General features: G+C 46.7%; 1 protein-coding gene across 3 annotated transcripts in view; it reads left to right on the forward strand.

Moving 5' to 3' along the window:
- The window catches only part of CEP128 (centrosomal protein 128), a 532978-nt gene that overhangs the window by 411396 nt on the left and 102721 nt on the right, over positions 1 to 18861 (forward strand). For all 3 annotated transcript variants that reach the window (XM_033953417.1, XM_033953420.1, XM_033953419.1), the window contains one exon: positions 1485 to 1508. In XM_033953417.1, the coding sequence (XP_033809308.1) occupies positions 1485 to 1508 (24 nt within the window). The remainder of the gene's footprint in view (positions 1 to 1484; positions 1509 to 18861) is intronic.

Raw genomic sequence — 18861 nt, forward strand, 5'->3', positions numbered from 1 at the left:
AGATGGGCAGACTGGATGGGCCATTTGGCCTTTATCTGCCATCGTGTTTCTATAACCCTAAAATTCTATGACCTCACAATGCAGGTGTAAAGAGCCTTAGCCTATAGGAAGAGGAGATGCAAATGTCAAGACCTTAGCCAATAGAGAGAGGAGGAGATAGTGGATGCTGTGGATGGGAAGACTGGGTGGGCCATTTGGCCTTTATCTGCCATCATGTTTCTATGTAGAGTAGTGACAAACTAAAAACTTCTTAAATCAACTAACAAAAGGAAGAATTGTTTAAAAATGTGCACTATGCATTAAAAACATGTGCATTTAAAACTGTAATCTACACATTACATATTACACTTTTTGAAATTGTTGTCATTCCCTCATTACTCCTCTACCTCCAGTTCCTTATATTTCCCTCACCTAAGTAACACGTGTAAGTCGCCTTTGTCTTATGTTTATCTTAACTGGATTGTAAGCTCTTCAAGCAGGGACCGTCTCTTGTATGTTTGTTGTACTGCTCTTTGTGTGTCTGATAGCGCTATATAAATAATAAATAGTAGCAGTATTAGTAATATTGCCAATAAGGTGAAGCATGAGACATAAGAAATAAAAATAGCGATATAAAATACTATTGTCATAAGGTATAGTAGGTACATCAAAAAAAACCTTTGTGGGCCTTCAAAGTAACATTCCTTAATGACAAAGGCTTGGAAAACCTTCCAAAATAGAACATAGTGTCAAAGGACATATAAAAACGGTCCTAGGTGAACATAAAGCATAGCATACGGATCAGACCAACAGAAGCAGAAAAAACTGTTACAATATTATATAATGTCAGCAAGAGATAAAGGCTAACGGGCTCCTTTTACTAAGGTGCGTCAGGGCTTTAACGCTCAGAATAGCGTGCGCTAAATTGCCAAGCGCACTAGACCTTAACGCCAGCAGTGAGCTGGCATTATTCTAGAAGCGTACCGCAAGGTTTAGCGCGCGGTAATTTCGTGCGTGTGCTAAAAACGCTAGTGCACCTTAGTAAAAGGAGCCCTTAGACCAGGGGTGTCAAAGTCCCTCCTCGAGGGCCGCAATCCAGTCGGGTTTTCAGGATTTTGCCAATGAATATGCATGAGATCTATTTGCATGCACTGCTTTCAATGCATATTCATTGGGGAAATCCTGAAAACCCAACTGGATTGCGGCCCTCGAGGAGGGACTTTGACACCCCTGCCTTAGACTTACAAAGTTCCGTGGGTCAGTACAGACCTTTGTAAGTCTAAGTGATTTGAAAATATGCCTCTAAGTTGCCAATATAGTGCAAAAATATAAAATTGTTTTACCCACGCAGGATACAAAATAGTTGAAACGTAGCCCAATGTGAAAATTAAGAAACCAGAACTGCAGAGTGCTTTGTGTATTCAAAACTGTGCCTGGTAGCAAAAATCTGAAAGTATTTTCTCAAACTTTAATGTCCTAATTTTAATATTTGGATTTATTTGTAGGATCGGATTATGGATCTGGAAATGGTAAGTTTCAATCCTGATTCTTCTTAAAAGCTTGAAACGTAGTCCAACTTCAGGAGTTCATGATGTCACAAGTCCCATGGGATAATGACATCATGAGTCTGTGGATTAGTGACATCACAAGTCTCAAAGGTCTGTAATATCATGAGCTTTCAGGGCTTACTCTTATCATGAATCTAGTCCTTGAAAGCCTTAATTGGTTAATCTGTACACCAGACTAACACAGCTGCCCCTTTTAAAGTGTTTATCAGGGGTTAATAATGTCAGAAGTCTCAAGGGGTTAATGACATCACGAGTCTTCAGAGACAGAATGGAGTTTTGTTGGCTCAGGGCTTAGTTAAGTGGTGGCTAAAATAAATTCATTGTTCTCAATTGTATTAAAAGTACAGTAGTACCTCGGAATCCGAACGCCCCAGAACTCAAACGCTTTGGAATCCGAACCTTTTTTTGTAGTAAATTTTGCCCCAGAATCCGAACTCTGCTTTGGAATCTGAACACCCTTCATGTTGTATGTGTGTGTTTCTGCCCCAGAATCTGAATGCTGCTTTGGAATATTTGTTAATATTTTACCTTAAAATCCAGTGTATTTACTGTTAAAATTTGAGTTTGTGGGACCCAGGAACGGATTAATCCAGTTTCTATTATTTTCAATGGGAAAAATTGGCTTGGAACTCGAACGCTTTGGAACGGATTAAGTTTGGATTCCAAGGTATCACTGTATTGTATAATATATGCATTTAGTAGCATCTATCAGGGTTAGCCTTAGAATATAAGGAGATAGAATTATCAAGCTGTGTCTTGGTGCTGACTAGAATATTCCCTTTTTAAAGTGTAACTGTGGATATTTTTAGATGCCCAGGGTAAGATGTTTCTTGAAGATATTTCCAGTTAAGCTAACCTCAGGGATACCTTTACATTGCATTAGGGACTTCTATTCCGCCTATACCTTGCAGTTCAAGGCGGATTACAAAAGAGCTAACTGGACATTTCCAGTGAAGTTACAACAGTTTTGTTTTTTGTTGTTTTTTTTTGGTTACAAGGGAGGAACATAAGAACATAAGAACTGCCTTCTCCGGATCAGACCTTCGGTCCATCAAGTCCGGCGATCCGCACACGCGGAGGCCCTGCCAGGTGTACACCTTGCTTAATTTATAGTCCACCATATCCTTATATGCCTCTCTTAAGGAGATATGCATCTAGTTTGCTCTTGAAGCCTAGGACGGTCGATTCCGTCATAATCTCCTCTGGGAGGGCATTCCAGGTGTCAACCACTCTCTGAGTGGTAGCTGGATTAATTCCGGAAGAACTTGCAAATTGGATATTAAATTGACTGTACGTTACTGTGTGATATAACAAATAGATTACAGTTGGAGTACAAATAAGATTACGTTACATTTCAGGGATCTGAATACTTGGTTGGTGTTTTGGGGAGGAAGAGATTATTTAAGTGGAGGTTTTGGGGGAGAATTTATCTAGGAGGAGGGGGAAGGGTTGGGTTAAGATATCTGGGTACATTTTTTGAAAAGTAGGGTTTTGATTTCTTTTCGAAAAGTTTTGAAGTCGCCCGTTGCCGTCAACAGGTTGGAGATGGAGTGGTTAAGTTTTGCTGCTTGCGTCGCCAGAAGGTTATGAAACATCTTTTTGCGCTGAGTGCCCTTGAGTGGAGGGAAGGCAAAAGGGTTCGGAGTTCTTCTTTGTCTTGAGGTGAGGATCTGGTTTAGGCGGTTGTTTAGATAGGGGGGGCGGAGCCGTTTAATGCTTTGAATAATAGACAGAATTTGAATTGAATTTGTGCTTGCATAGGTAGCCAGTGAGAGTCTAGGAAGGCAGTTGTAATATGATCATATTTTCTCAGGGAGTAGATCAGTCTGACGGCAGTGTTTTGTATAGTCTGAAGTTGTTTTATCATGTTGGCAGGACAAGGTAGATAGAGGAAATTGCAATAGTCCAGTAGACCTAAGACTAGGGATTGGACAATTAGCCTGAATTGTGCTGGGTCGAAGAATTTTCTTATTTTACGTAGATTTCTCATAATTAAAAAAGCTTTCTGGGAAGTTTTATTGATTTGGGACTGCATTGTGCAGCATCTGTCTATCGTTACTCCTAGGAGTTTGAGTTCAGGCTGTATTGGGTATTTGGTGTTTTTAATTTTCAGTTCTGTAAAGGTGGGAGTTTTGGCCTTTTCGAGCAGAAGGAATTTTGTTTTATCTGAGTTTAGTTTCAGTTTGTGGGCTACCATCCATTTTTCCACTGCATCTAGTGTTATTTCCAGTTTTGCTGTAGTGGTGGGCTCTGATGGGTCGAAGGGGAGGAGTATGGTGATGTCGTCTGCGTAGCTGAAGGATGTAACATTTAAGTTATCTAAAGTGGCTCCAAGGGAGGAAATAAAGAGGTTGAAGAGCGTAGGTGATAGAGGTGATCCTTGTGGAACTCCGCATGGGTTGGACCATGGTTTTGATTTGATATTATTGGACTTTACCTTTGCCAATTAATTAAATCTGATAATACAGAAACGTTTTAGAAAGGAGTGTTTCAGCAAAGTCATTTAGACCATGTTTTATACCTCCGTGTATAGACAGATATAACTCTATTCTATGAAAAAAAAAAAAGATTTTCTGATGTATACAGACTGTTTTCACAAATGATTGAAAACTTTGTTACTCCAGTGATACTTAGGGCTCCTTTTACTAAGCTGCGCTAGCGGTTTTAGCGTGCGCTTAGCGCGTGCTGCATTGCCCCGTGCACTACACGCTAACGCCAGCATTGAGCTGGCATTAGTTCTTGGCATGTAGCAGGGGGTTAGCGCGCGCGGCAATGCAGTGTGCGCTAAAAACGCTAGCGCACCTTAGTAAAAGGAGCCCTAAGATTAGTGATGTTTGTGGGAGGGGATATTTATTTGCAATCGGAGTAAAATTGTCATTATGTTTCTATGGGATCTCTTAGGGAGAGAAGGAGATAATGGATACTCTGGATGGGCCATTTGTCCTTTATCTGCCATCATGTTTCTATGTTACTAAAGTTCTGTGACATCACAATGCAGGTGTAAAGAGCCTTAGCCTATAGGAAGAGGAGATGCAAATGTTAAGAGCCTTAACCAATAGGGAGAGGAGGAGATAGTGGATGCTGCAGATGGACAGACTGGATGGGCCTTTTGGCCTTTATCTGCCATCATGTTTCTATGTTACTAAAGTTCTGTGACATCACAATGCAGGTGGAAAGAGCCTTAGCCTATAGGAAGAGGAGATGCAAATGTTAAGAGCCTTAACCAATAGAGAGAGAAGGAGATAGTGGATGCTGCGGATGTACAGACTGGATGGGCCATTTGGCCTTTATCTGCCATCATGTTTCTATGTTACTAAAGTTCTGTGACATCACAATGCAGGTGTAAAGAGCCTTAGCCTATAGGAAGAGGAGATGCAAATGTTAAGAGCCTTAGCCAATAGGGAGAGGAGGAGATAGTGGATGCTGCAGATGGACAGACTGGATGGGCCATTTGGCCTTTATCTGCCATCATATTTCTATGTTGCTAAAGTTCTGTGACATCACAATGCAGGTGTAAAGAGCCTTAGCCAATAGGGAGAGGAGGAGACAGTGGATGCTGAAGATGGGCAGAATGGATGGGCCATTTGGCCTTTATCTGCCATCATGTTTCTATGATTCTACAACCATAAAGCTGTATGACCTCACAATGCAAGTGTTACGAGCCATGGAGGCAGCAAGGAAATGTCCATTCTCAAAAAAAATGTCCAAAATGTGTGTGTGTGGGGGGGAGGGGGGGTTCGAGAATGGCCAGTCTATATGTTCAGGTGTTTAATCGCCCAGACCGCCACTATGTCTATCTTTAAGCCCTATTCCCAAAAAAAATTTGGCCAAGTCCCAAATGCCCAAAACAAGACATTTTGGCCCTGATTCTGTATAGGACGCCCGGGAGAGGTGTCCTATTCAGAATCGGGCCTACACTAAACCCCGATTCTGTAACCGGCGTCCATGGTACAGACGCTGGTTAGAGAATCGGGTTAGATTAGACACGGCCCGCTACACTTATCGCAGCAAGGGATCTCTCTGCCGCTATAAGTATAGCGGACCGCGGCCGCCTGTCCAATTGCCGGCAGGAAGTGCCCAAACCCTCCTGCCAGAAGATGCCCCCCCCCCCCGACACTACTGATCGCCCCCACCCCCGACACTACCGATTGCTGGCAGGAGGGTGCCCAATCCCTCCTGCCCGAAGACACACCCCTCCGCACTCTCCCCCTCCCGCGCTAACAGCCCCCAAACCTCCACCCCACCAAACTAACCTTTTCTTTTGGCCAGACGGGTCTTACCCGTCCAGCCGGCAGGCCCGCCTCGTCGAAATGAGGCGGGCCCGCCCCTTCCCGGCCCATCCCGCAGAAGCCTAAGGCCTGATTGGCCCAGGCTCTAGAAGCCTGGACCAATCAGGCCTTAGGCATAGCGGGTCCGCCCATCCCCACTTAATCTAAGGCCTAATTGGCCCAGGCTCTATGCGGTAGTGTCGGGGGAGAGCATCTTTCAGTATGAGGTTTTGGGTACCCTCCTGCCTGCAATCGGACAGGGGGCCGCGGCCCGCTATACTTATAGCGGCAGAGAGATCCCTTGGCGCAATAAGTATAGCGGCCGCGTCTACTTACAATGTAGACCAGCATTTTGTTGGCCTACATTGTAAGCGTCTCTTCCTCTACTAGGGAGACACGTAGGGCTGCCTAGGTTTGCCTAAGGCCCTTAGGCGTCTTGCAGGCCTCCCTAGGCTCCCGGAGGCGCCTTCAATATAGGCGGCCTGCCTAGGGAGCATTTTTTTAAAAAAAACGTGCATCCCGATTGGCTGATTAGACAGCTGTAGGACGCCTACAGCTGCCTAAAATCGGGACGCACTTTATAGAATCAGGGCCTTTAGGCGTAGGAGGAGACTTCTCCTTCGCCTAAAACCACAATTCTCTAACCGGCGTCTGTCATAAGCGCCAGTTATAGAATTGTGAAACCGGGGGGAGGGGGGATGGCTTAAGGGATCTGGCCAATCAGAATCTTAGGCCACTCCCAGCGCATCACAGAATGCACTGGGAGTCAGGCCTATGATTCCAGTTGGCAACTTATCCAGAGAATACATTACATTAGTGATTTTTATTCCGCCTTTACCTTGTGGTTCAAGGCGGATTACATAAGAATTGATTAAGATATTAAGAAGTATATATTGTTAAAAAATTAAGATATAAGAAATATTTAGGGAATGGATTGAACATTTTCTGGTTTGGTGATGGGTAGTTGGTATTGTAGAAGGAGATAGGAGCATGTTTGGTTGAGTTATTTTGGTTTTATGTATTTTTTTGAAAGTAGAGTTTTTGTGTCTTTTTTGAAGGTTTTGTAGTCGAAGTCATCAGATTGGTGAGTTGTCGGTCCAGTTTTGCTGCTTTGGAGGCCAATAGGTTGTCATACATTTTTCTTCTTTTGACATTTTTGGTAGGTGGGTATGTGAATATCGTGTGGGTTCTTCTGTGTCTGGTTGAGGTGGATTGAGTTAGTAGGTAGGGCTGTCCCCGTTTATAGCTTTGAATTGCACTCTGGCTTGTATAGGGAGCCAGTGTGAGTCATGATATGCCTCTGTGATGTGGTCGTATTTTTTCAATGAATAGATAAGTCTTAGGGCTGTGTTTTGTATTGTTTGGAGTTGTTTTATCGCGGCTGCTGGACAGGGGAGATAAAGTATGTTACAGTAATCAGTTAGGCCGAGGATCAGTGATTGAACCACTAGTTGGAATTGTTTTCTGTCGAAGTATTTTCATACTTGTCTTAGGTTTCTCATAGTTGTGAATGATGTTTTTATTATTTTGTTGATTTGAGGTTGCATGGTATAGCCTCTGTCTATCAGTACTTCGAGGAGTTTTAGTGTGGGTTGGATGGGGTATGAGATTGTGTTTATCATTAGGTTGGTCAAGGTTGGGGTTTTGCTGTTTTCTAGGAGGATGAAGTTTGTTTTGTCAAGGTTAAGTTTCAGTTTTCATCCATGTTGCTACTGTTTCAAGTGTTTCGTTTATTGTTCCTACCATGGTGGGTTCATGTTGCTCGAAAGGATCATTCCTAAATGGAGATTAGCCTGAACTTTAGGTAAAAGCAAGGGACTAACCAAAAGAAGATCGACTCTCAAGAAAAGATTTAGGCACCCATACATGACAGGGCTTGAAGTTCTGAACATTGCTATCACAAAATAGTCTTTACAAAGACTAGGAGACAGTCAATGAAGTTACAGAGTAATACTTTTAGAACCAATAGGAGGAAATATCTTTTCACTCAGAGAATAGTTAAGCTCTGGAATGCGTTGCCAAAGGATGTGGTAAGAGCGGTTAATGTGGCTGGTTTTAAAAATGTTTTGGGCAAGTTCCTGGAGGAAAAGTCCATTGTCTGCTATTGAGACAGACATGGGGGAAGCCACTGCTTGCTCTGGATCAGTGGCATGGAATGCTGCTACTATTTGGGATTTTGCCAGGTACTTGTGAACCTGGAATGGCCACCATAAAAATGGGATACTGACCCAGTAAGGCTATTCTCATGTTTTTACTTTGCAAAACATTGAAGCCCTTCTGTGTAACTCTAGAAGAAATGATAAATGTGTCATTCAGCACTGACTTATTCCCTAAATTCCCAGGCAGGCTGCCCTGATTTACTGTCCAAAGTTATACCTGTGACCGCTCTCACAACTCCCCATTTAAAAGGATTACTATATGTTCACATCTCAGTAGATTGGGAGGAGGGAACCCCACAATGCAGTACGTGCTGAGGATCGAGTCGGTTCAGCAAACGGCCACCAGGATGGTCTTGGGGCTCAAGGATCTCACGTATGAAGAAAGATTTAAAAAATTGCGGCTGTACTCACTTGAGGAAAGAAGAGAACGGGGAGATATGATTGAAACATATAAGTACATCACGGGACGCATCGAGTCAGAAGATGATATCTTCTGGCTCATGGGACCCTCGACCACCAGAGGGCATCCGCTGAAGATCAGGGGAGGGAAGTTTCATGGCGACTCCAGGAAGTACTTCTTCACCGAAAGAGTAGTGGATCATTGGAACAGACTCCCACTCCAGGTGATAAAGGCCAGCAGCGTGACGTATTTTAAGAGAAAATGGGATACTCACGTGGGATCTTTAAGGGAGTAAATTCAGGGGAGGGGATACTTGGAATGGGCAGACTTGGTGGGCTATAGCCCTTTTCTGCCGCTTTTTCTATGTTTCTATGTTAGTCAAATCTATAAATGACTCAAACCCATGTTTGCAAAATTGAAGCAGATTACCGTATTTTCACGCATATAACGCGCGCGTTATACGCGTTTTTACCTACCGCGCATACCCCTCGCGCGTTATATGCGTGAGCGCGGTATACAAAAGTTTTAAAACATAGTTCCCACCCCGCCCGACGCCCGATTCACCCCCCCCAGCAGGACCGCTCGCACCCCCACCCCGAACGACCGCTCGCACGCGCTCCCACCCGCACCCGCATCCACGATCGGAGCAAGAGGGAGCCCAAGCCCTCTTGCCCGGCCGACTCCCCGACGTCCGATACATCCCCCCCCCCCGGCAGGACCACTCGCACCCCCACCCCGAACGACCGCTCGCACGCGCTCCCACCCGCACCCGCATCCACGATCGGAGCAAGAGGGAGCCCAAGCCCTCTTGCCCGGCCGACTCCCCGACGTCCGATACATCCCCCCCCCCGGCAGGACCACTCGCACCCCCACCCCGAAGGACCGCCGACTTCCCGACAATATCGGGCCAGAAGGGAGCCCAAACCCTCCTGGCCACGGCGACCCCCTAACCCCACCCCGCACTACATTACGGGCAGGAGGGATCCCAGGCCCTCCTGCCCTCGACGCAAACCCCCCTCCCCCCCAACGACCGCCCCCCCCCAAGAACCTCCGACCGCCCCCCAGCCGACCCGCGATCCCCCTGGCGACCCCCACGACCCCCCCACCCCCCTTCCCCGTACCTTTGGTAGTTGGCCGGACAGACGGGAGCCAAACCCGCCTGTCCGGCAGGCAGCCAACGAAGGAATGAGGCCGGATTGGCCCATCCATCCTAAAGCTCCGCCTACTGGTGGGGCCTAAGGCGCGTGGGCCAATCAGAATAGGCCCTGGAGCCTTAGGTCCCACCTGGGGGCGCGGCCTGAGGCACATGGGCCCAACCCGACCATGTGCCTCAGGCCGCGCCCCCAGGTGGGACCTAAGGCTCCAGGGCCTATTCTGATTGGCCCACGCGCCTTAGGCCCCACCAGTAGGCGGAGCTTTAGGATGGATGGGCCAATCCGGCCTCATTCCTTCGTTGGCTGCCTGCCGGACAGGCGGGTTTGGCTCCCGTCTGTCCGGCCAACTACCAAAGGTACGGGGAAGGGGGGTGGGGGGGTCGTGGGGGTCGCCAGGGGGGTCGCGGGTCAGCTGGGGGAGCGGTCGGAGGTTCTTGGGGGGGGCGGTCGTTGGGGGGGAGGGGGGTTTGCGTCGAGGGCAGGAGGGCCTGGGATCCCTCCTGCCCGTAATGTAGTGCGGGGTGGGGTTAGGGGGTCGCCGTGGCCAGGAGGGTTTGGGCTCCCTTCTGGCCCAACTACCAAAGGTACGGGGAAGGGGGGTGGGGGGGTCGTGGGGGTCGCCAGGGGGGTCGCGGGTTGGCTGGGGGGGCGGTCGGAGGTTCTTGGGGGGGGGCAGTCGTTGGGGGGAGGGGGGTTTGCGTCGAGGGCAGGAGGGCCTGGGATCCCTCCTGCCCGTAATGTAGTGCGGGGTGGGGTTAGGGGGTCGCCGTGGCCAGGAGGATTTGGGCTCCCTCCTGGCCCGATATTGTTGGGGAGTCGGCGGTCCTTCGGGGGGAGGGATGTATCGGACGTCGGGGGGGGGCATCAGGCTTTCAGGATGGGGACAGACCTTCAAGGGGGGACAGTGCACGGAAGTCAGGGGGGGTGAACGGAGAGTCGGAAAGTCAGGGCGGGCGAAAGGAGCATCGGGCAGCATGCGCGGTATACCCGTGAGCGCGGTATACCAAAGTTTTTGAACATATCATCGTGATTTCTGCGCGCTATAACCGTGTGCGCGTTTTATACGGGTGCGCGTTATTTGCGTGAAAATACGGTAAGCCTTTTCTTGCTGTTCTGCTTGGCCCTGGGTATAAGTTAACAGATAAAACTTAACCTAAGAATCACCTGCAATTTGGACCTTTTTCCAGAGTAAGCACATTTTCTTGATTCTTTCCTAAGACTCAGATGGCATAACTTACAGTACAAAAGGTTTTTATGGCACAAAATGGGAGAAAGCCCCTAAGGTCAAGCAGTGACACATTCCCATGAATAGCAGACATCCAAAGAAGCCACATTGCCGGAACATCTCCAGTCCTGCAAGGCCTCATTTCTTCCATAAACAAACAAATTGCAGAAAATATTTTTTAGGTTAACAAATTCCAAAACATTTGCCCATGTTTTGGAAATATAGACATTTCTTAAGGAACATAATAGAAAGGTAACGTTACTGTAGTTGTTCCATTCATCGTCTGCTACAAGATCTGGCTCCTCGTATAACAGATAAAGACCACTGCCCTAGTTGTTTTGTTCCGTTTTTCCTATTTATCTTACTCAAGCTAAGGATGTGCCTTGGCTGTTCTTGACTGGCAGCAGGATATTCTTCATTATCCAAGTCCTTGAGAAATTGCAAAACATAAATCAACCTCCAGGTTCCTGTTAAAGCCCTGAGGCCTTTACCCAGCTGAACACAGCACTCCAATAGCTGCCAGCCATGGCCTCCATTCTGTGCAGATCTCTGTCATTATGGATCTCCTGAAAACTTGGCATATTGATTCTGATCCATAGAGTTTCATGGTAAAGGTTTAATGGTCGCCAGGTCTTTCCCCAACCCATAGCACTTAGCCACATGACCGCTGCAGTTGCTATGTCATGTGTTGCCACTCTCCTGGCACTTTGACCTGGCTACGGGAAGCATGGCAAGGACTGGCCTACAGATTTATTCATTCAATTTTCTATACCATTCTCCCAGGGGAGGTCAGAATGGTTTTCATGAATTTATTCAGGTAATCAAACATTTTTCCTTGTTTGTCCTGGTGGGCTCACAATCTTATCTAGCGTACCCGGGGCAATGGGAGGATGAAGTGACGTTTCCAGGGTCACAAGGAGCAATGAGAGGGCATAGGCTGAAGTTAAGAGGGGATAGGCTCCGGAGTAATCTAAGGGTGGTAGATGCGTGGAACAGTCTCCCGGAAGAGGTGGTGGAGACAGAGACTGTGTCTGAATTCAAGAAAGCCTGGGATAGGCACGTGGGATCTCTCGGAGAGAGAAAGAGATAATGGTTACTGCGGATGGGCAGATTGGATGGGCCATTTGGCCTTTATCGGCCATCATATTTCTATGTTTCTATGGGTTTGAACCCACAACCTCAGAGCCACTGTGCCACATTCTCCCCCAAAGGTCACATGCAACTGAATGGATAGCAGTAGAAGTAGAAAACCTGGCCGGCCGGAAGCCTTCTGAAGGCAGTGTAGAGTTCCCTCTTCTCTATCCCAAGCATGCTTATAAATGCGCTACCATCCTCTCAGTAAAGAAATGTTTCTTAATTTGTGAGTCGTTGCCCTTCAATGTCTTTTTCGATAGTAAATCATACCTGAAGACTGCTAAATATTTGAAGGTTTTGGTCAACTCCTCTACGTTGCTGGCCTTCTAACGCCAAGAGAAAAAAAGTGATGTCGTCACAAAGGATTCTGTGCTGCTATCTCATCCTCATTTACTTGGCACAAAAATATAGTCCAGTCAACTCATTCCGATATCTTGGGGTTATCCTGGATCCCCAGCTTTCTTTTCTGTCACAAGTGACTTCGTTCTCTCCAGAGTTACTTTGATCATGCTCTATTGCATTCCCTAAATGTACAAAAAATCTCCCCCGCCCCGAAAAAAGTTGTTAACAGAATAGGAGGGAAGAGACAACTGGAACTAACAACTGGAACGGGCTGACCTCACATATTTACTGAAATAATCTAGTGTACAAACCAGTGTACTACAGGTGAATCCCCTTGAATGAGGGGAAGAGATGACTTCTACTACCACTTTTAGTTATTATATTTAGATTCACCTGTAGTACACTAGTTTATACACTAGATTATTTCAGTAAATATGTGAGGTCAGCCTGGGGATGTTTCACAGTTAATATCCTTCTGGGTTTATTCCTGTGACAGCTGTACTTTTGGGGGTTTTCTTACTTTTCCCCAGGTTAGCTGTGTGACTGAGGGCTTTCCTTCACTACAATATTGGACTTCATTTAATCACTTATTAAGGTGGTTAGTTCCAGTTGTCTCTTCCCTTTTTTCGGGGCGGGAGAGATTTTTTGTACCTTTTGAGATTTTTTCTCCTCCAGTCTAAGGGTTCTACTTGATTCGTGATCCATTACATTCCCTGGCTGTCTCTCCTTGATTATTGTAAAGTGGTATATTCAGGTATTTCAAAATCGACCTCAAAATGGCCACAAATGTTACAAAACACTGCTCTACGCTTGATTTACTATTCCTGCCATTCAGACCATGTGACCCCCCTCTTTTTTAGAAATATGATTCGTTTCCAGTATAGCAGCAAATCATCTATAAAATTCTACTTCTTACCTTTAAAATCTCTTGGCTGGGTGTTCCTCTATATTTCAATGTTTGGGTTATTCCTTATATCCAACCCATGTTCTCCGATCATTAAATGACCACCATTTGGTCCTTCCCAATCCTAAAGCAGCTTACTACGAGACCACTAGGAACAGTGCATTTTCTTTCGTGCCCCTTGCTTATGCAATAACTTACCTCTATATACATACATAGTGAATTATTTAAAAAATTAAGTTCCAAAAATTTTTACTGAAATTTTTCATAACAATAGACATCCAGACAGGAGAACGAAGATTCTTAAAAAATTGCTTACGACTTTGTTGACAAAGCTTAGGCTATTCATGGACTATAACCATAACCCATCCCACCCTTCCCATATACAGAGATTTAAAAATTTTAAAGTGCCCTCAAGACTTGGCTCTTTCAGCATTGTGATAAGTGACAGTTGCACCCTCTACAACTCTAGTGGGTTTCGTGGGGGGGGGGGGGGGGGAGTTGTTTTTTCTGTGGATTGACTGAGTTCCTTCCCTGTCATTTAATTAAAGCTCCTTTCTTATTTGTGTTTTAGCCTGTAAACCGCTTAGTCCTGCTTTGTTCAGATAAAGAGGTATAGTAAATTTAAAATAAATACATTTATCCCATAAACAAACCTTAAGTCTTCATCTACTCCACGTGTAACAGCTGGTAATGGTGAACCTAAAGCTCCCCTTTACCACTACAAGTTTCAAGTTTATTTAAAATTTCTTATACTGCCTAATCAAACCTTCTAGGCGGTGGACAAAAATGTTAAAACCGTCTATTAACTAAAATACAGTTTAAAAACACACAACACTAGGGAAAATACTAACTTTAAAAGACTAATAAACTAAAAAACTTTTACAAACAGAGACAAGAGGGAAAGAAGGGCTAGAACTACAATATGTAAAGAAAACGAGAACATGTAAGGGGAAAAAAAACAATAGGGAGGGGAGCAGGTATTAAGAATCCTTCTAGGTCCTAGGAGGTCGTCCTTAAAAGGACAGTTAGGTTTCAAAAGCATCAAGGAAGAGAAATGTCTTTAATTTCGACTTAAAGTCTATTAGTGTAAGTTTTTCACGTTCCAAAGAGAGGGACGCTAACAGAAAAAATTGTAGACCTTAATGTATTTATATATTTCAGTGATGGGATAGTAAGAAGGTTTTGAGCTGTAGATCGTAAAATCCTTGTAAGGTTGTAAGTGATAAGTAGGTTATTAATGAATTCTGGCTGGTTGTTTTCTCTGGTTTAAAATGTTAATAAAATAATTTTATAGGGTTGTATCGGCAACCAGTGAGCTTTACGTAAAAGAGGGGTGCAGCCGAAAGAATTAGTTCTACCATGGTGAGATCCTAGCGAGGACTGTAACAGAACGTGACTTAGGGGTGATCATCAGTGAGGATATGAAGACTGCCAAGCAAGTGGAGAAAGCTTCATCTAAAGCTAGACAAATCATAGGTTGTATACGTAGGAGTTTCGTCAGCCATAAGCCCGAAGTCATTATGCCATTGTATAGATCCATGGTGAGACCCCATCAGGAATACTGTGTACAATTCTGGAGTCCGCATTATCGCAAAGATGTGCTGAGACTTGAATCGGTCCAGCGAATGGCCACCCGGATGGTCTCGGGACTCAAGGATCTCCCGTATGAGGAACGGCTGAAAAGATTGCAGCTATACTCACTCGAGGAACGCAGAGAGAGGGGAGACATGATCGAGACGTTCAAATATCTCACGGGCCGTATCGACGTGGAAGAGGATCTCTTCTTTTTCAAAGGCCCCACGGCAACAAGAGGGCATCCGTGGAAAATCAGGGCCGGAAAACTACACGGTGACATCAGGAAATACTTCACCGAAAGGGTGGTTGATCGCTGGAATAATCTTCCACTACAGGTAATTGAGGCCAGCAGCGTGCCTGATTTTAAGACAAAATGGGATCGTCACGTGGGATCTCTTCACAGAGAAAGGTAGGGGAGGGTTATTGGGGTGGGCAGACTGGATGGGCAGTGGCCCTTATCTGTCGTCTGTTTCTATGTTACCATTATCTTGCTCTGTTTTTCGTTTGAGAGAAGCTGGGCAAGCCAATGCGCCTCATCATTTTTCGTCTGTGCAGAGAGACATGGTAGCAATGTTCCTTCGACTGCACCCCTTCCAGCTGGCTGGTGGTGGAGAGCTACTTCCTGCTGCTTTCATTCCCCTCTTTTGGAAGAAAATATTTGCAAATTGCTAGAAGACAAGGTAGAGCATTTGTTCAGAATCACAAAACCGAATCCCCTTGTGTTTTGGAGCTAAATTTGCGAAGTTCATTTTCCAGATTTTTTAGTGAATGTGTTCCTGGGTATTCAAGGGGGTGCTGAAAAGTTCTCAGAATTTAGGAAGTTGGTAGGTTGGGGCTGAGTGTAGCTGAGAAGAGTGTCATCTTGTTTCATTAAGGGCTTCTTTTATCAAGCCGCACGCTAGCTTTTCATCACGCGCTAACCCCTGCGCGGGCCAAAAACTGCCGCCTGCTCAAGAGGAGGCGGTAGCGGCTAGGGGTTTTAGCACACGGTATTACGCGCGTAAAAGGAGCCCTACGTGTCAATTTGCAGAAACGAAATTCTATGTTTTGACTTTGTTTCCAATCACTGACTGAACCATAGCCAAATTATAGATCAATTAAGCAGCACTTTGCAAGAAACAATCTTCTGGATGTCTCATCCTCTGTATCCGTGCTGTTTATTTAGGGTTTTGTGGTAAGAATTTCTGTCTCCAGAACAGTTTAATGGTAGTGAATTATTCAGTGCTAGAAGTCAGATATACCTGGAGGGACCCTGGCCTTGATATAGTGGCTTTTTTTCCAGACCGGTGCCAGAGGCCATTGAACGTCGGTCTAGCACCGCTGCACACACCTTCACAGGGCACAGCGTGGGCGCTGAAGATCAGCAGAGCTAAAATGCAAATGGGAGTCAAGCAGACGTAAACACGGCACGAAGTATTTCTCCTGCTGTCACAAACAGCGCAGCCCTTACCGTTTGAAACCCTTGAGGTCTTTTCCTTTCTGACAACAAGAGCATTATATTACATTACATTAGTGATTTCTATTCCGCCATTACCTTGCGGTTCAAGGCGGATTACATAACGGAGTTATCTGGACATTTCCCGTGGTATTACAGAGTGGAGCGGGTTGCTATTGGGGATTGAGATGATTCTTGCTGTGTTAGTTTGTCTTTAAGGATTTCTTTTCTGAAGGTTTTGTAGTCTGGGGTCGTGATCACTAAATTGGAGAATTGGTAGTCTAGTTTTGCTGCCTGAGTGATCAGGAGGCCATCGTACATTTTTTTTCGTTTGACGTTTCTGATTGGAGGGTGTGTGAATGGAATGTGGATTCTCCTATGTCTGGTAGTGGTTTGGGATAGCAGGAAAATTATAATATATAATACATTATCCCAGGACAAGCAGGCAGCATATTCTTAACACATGGGTGACGTCACCGACGGAGCCCTCGGTACGGACCTTTTTAACTAGAAGTTTCTAGTTGGCCGCACCGCGCGTGCGCGAGTGCCTTCCCGCCCGACGGAGGAGTGTGTGGTCCCCAGTTTCTTCGTTTCCGCGGAGCGAAGAAGACGCGTGTGTTTTTTCAACGGCCGTTGAAACCACTTTTTTGCCTTCCCGCTCGCGCTTTTTTCCTTATTTTTTCTCTCTTTACCTTCGGGTTTATTTTTCTTTGATTTGCAAAAAAAAAAAAAAAAAAACTTTGCTTTTTCGCCTTTTTTCTTTCGTTTTTGCCCCGGCGGGGCCTGTTGCCAATATACAGGCCTCGGGCTTCGATTTTGCGGAGGCTATCTTCCCCTTCATGCCCCCGCAGGTCGGTTTTAAGAAGTGCCAGCGGTGTGCACGCCCGATCTCCATAACTGACCCACACAATTGGTGTTTGCAGTGTCTGGGTCCGGAGCATCGGGCGGACTCCTGCACCCGCTGTGCCACTCTTCAAAAGAGAACCCTTAAAAACCGAAGAATTCAACAAACTCTTCTCTTCGGCACCGAGTCGGCGATGGACTCCTCACCTTCAACGGCGGTACCTCAAAAATCGGCACCGTCGACCTCGACACCGACCGACCCCACATCGGCGTCGCTGGAGCCAGGTAAGCCGGCTAAGAAGCCTTCCTCTTCCCTCGAGCGCCCTCCAGCTACGGTGGCGACACCGTCCCTACCGGCATCGCACCGGTCCCGCAAACGCTCCGCCCCGATCTCGGTGAGTGCCTCGTCATCGGCCTCCTCATCGCCGGGGCGTGGAGCGGCATCCAAGGAACCGAAGAAAAAGAAAGCGGTTCCGATGCCACCCCTAGATGACCGTATCTCGGCCATCTTAAAGGCTCAACTCCAGGAGCAGTTGAAGAAACAACTTGAACAACTGTTGCCCACTATCCTGGCACCGCTCCTTCCGGTACCAGACCGGCCCGAGCCCCGTACCGAGCCCCCGGTGTCCACCCCTTCGGTACCGGTGAACACCTCCATGCCGATCCTTTCGGCCCAACAACTTCATGGCGATCCGGTGGTTCATTCTCAGGCCACATTGGATCCTCCTCGGCACCAGGCGGTACGGCATTCTTCTCGGGACCGAGATCGACGCCGGTCGTCCTCCCCTGGTACCGTTTCGGTGCGCTCTGGAAAGTCTTTGTCCAAGACTCGCCATACCGCGCCCTCCACCCCGGTGTCTCGACATGCACCAGAGGTCAGGGACCCTGACTTATGGGAGGAAACTCCTCTCGGTACCGAGGAGGATCCCTCCTCATCTGATGAGGAACCATCGGCACCCGATGCCACCTCTAAACCAGAGCAGTCCTCATTTTCTAAATTTCTGAGAGAAATGTCTGCTGCCCTGTCCCTTCCCCTAGAATCTGACTCCAAAAAGTCTCAAGCCTTTCTAGAGGCTTTAGACTTTGAGCAACCTCCTAAGGAGTTCCTCAAGCTTCCCGTGCATGACATCCTACGGGAAACGTTCTACAAAAACTTGGAAAATCCCCTCACGGTACCGGGAGCCCCCCGTAAACTGGACAACCTTTACCGTGTCATCCCTATTCCTGGATTCGACAAATCTCAATTGCCCCATGAGTCCCTTCTGGTGGAATCCACCTTAAAAAAGACTCAGGGCTCCAGTGTCTATGCCTCTACCCCTCCTGGCAGAGAAGGTAAGACCATGGACAAGTTTGGCAAGAGGCTTTACCAGAATGCCATGCTTGCCAACAGGGCAAACAACTATTCCTTCCATTTTTCCTTCTATCTGAAACACTTGGTCCAACAACTGTCTGCCCTCCAGAAGTACCTTCCTGAGCGCAAGGTCCCGCTATTCCAACAACACATCTCTGGCCTTCTCCAAATGCGCAAATATATGGTCCGCTCAATATACGACTCCTTCGAGCTCACCTCTCGGGCCTCTGCCATGGCCGTAGCCATGCGTCGCTTAGCCTGGCTCAGAGTCTCCGACCTGGACATCAACCACCAGGATCGTTTGGCCAACGCCCCCTGTCTCGGGGATGAACTCTTTGGAGAGTCACTGGATTCCACCACCCAGAAACTCTCGGCCCATGAGACCAGGTGGGACACCCTGATCAAGCCGAAAAAGAAGGCTCCGCCTGCCCGACCCTATCGGCCTCAATCATCTTACCAGCGGAGGTTCTCAGCCAGGCCACTCAATCCGCCTCCCCAACAATCTCGGCGACCCCGTCAACAGC

Source organism: Geotrypetes seraphini, chromosome 7, assembly GCF_902459505.1.
Source record: "Geotrypetes seraphini chromosome 7, aGeoSer1.1, whole genome shotgun sequence".
Lineage (NCBI taxonomy): Eukaryota > Metazoa > Chordata > Amphibia > Gymnophiona > Dermophiidae > Geotrypetes > Geotrypetes seraphini.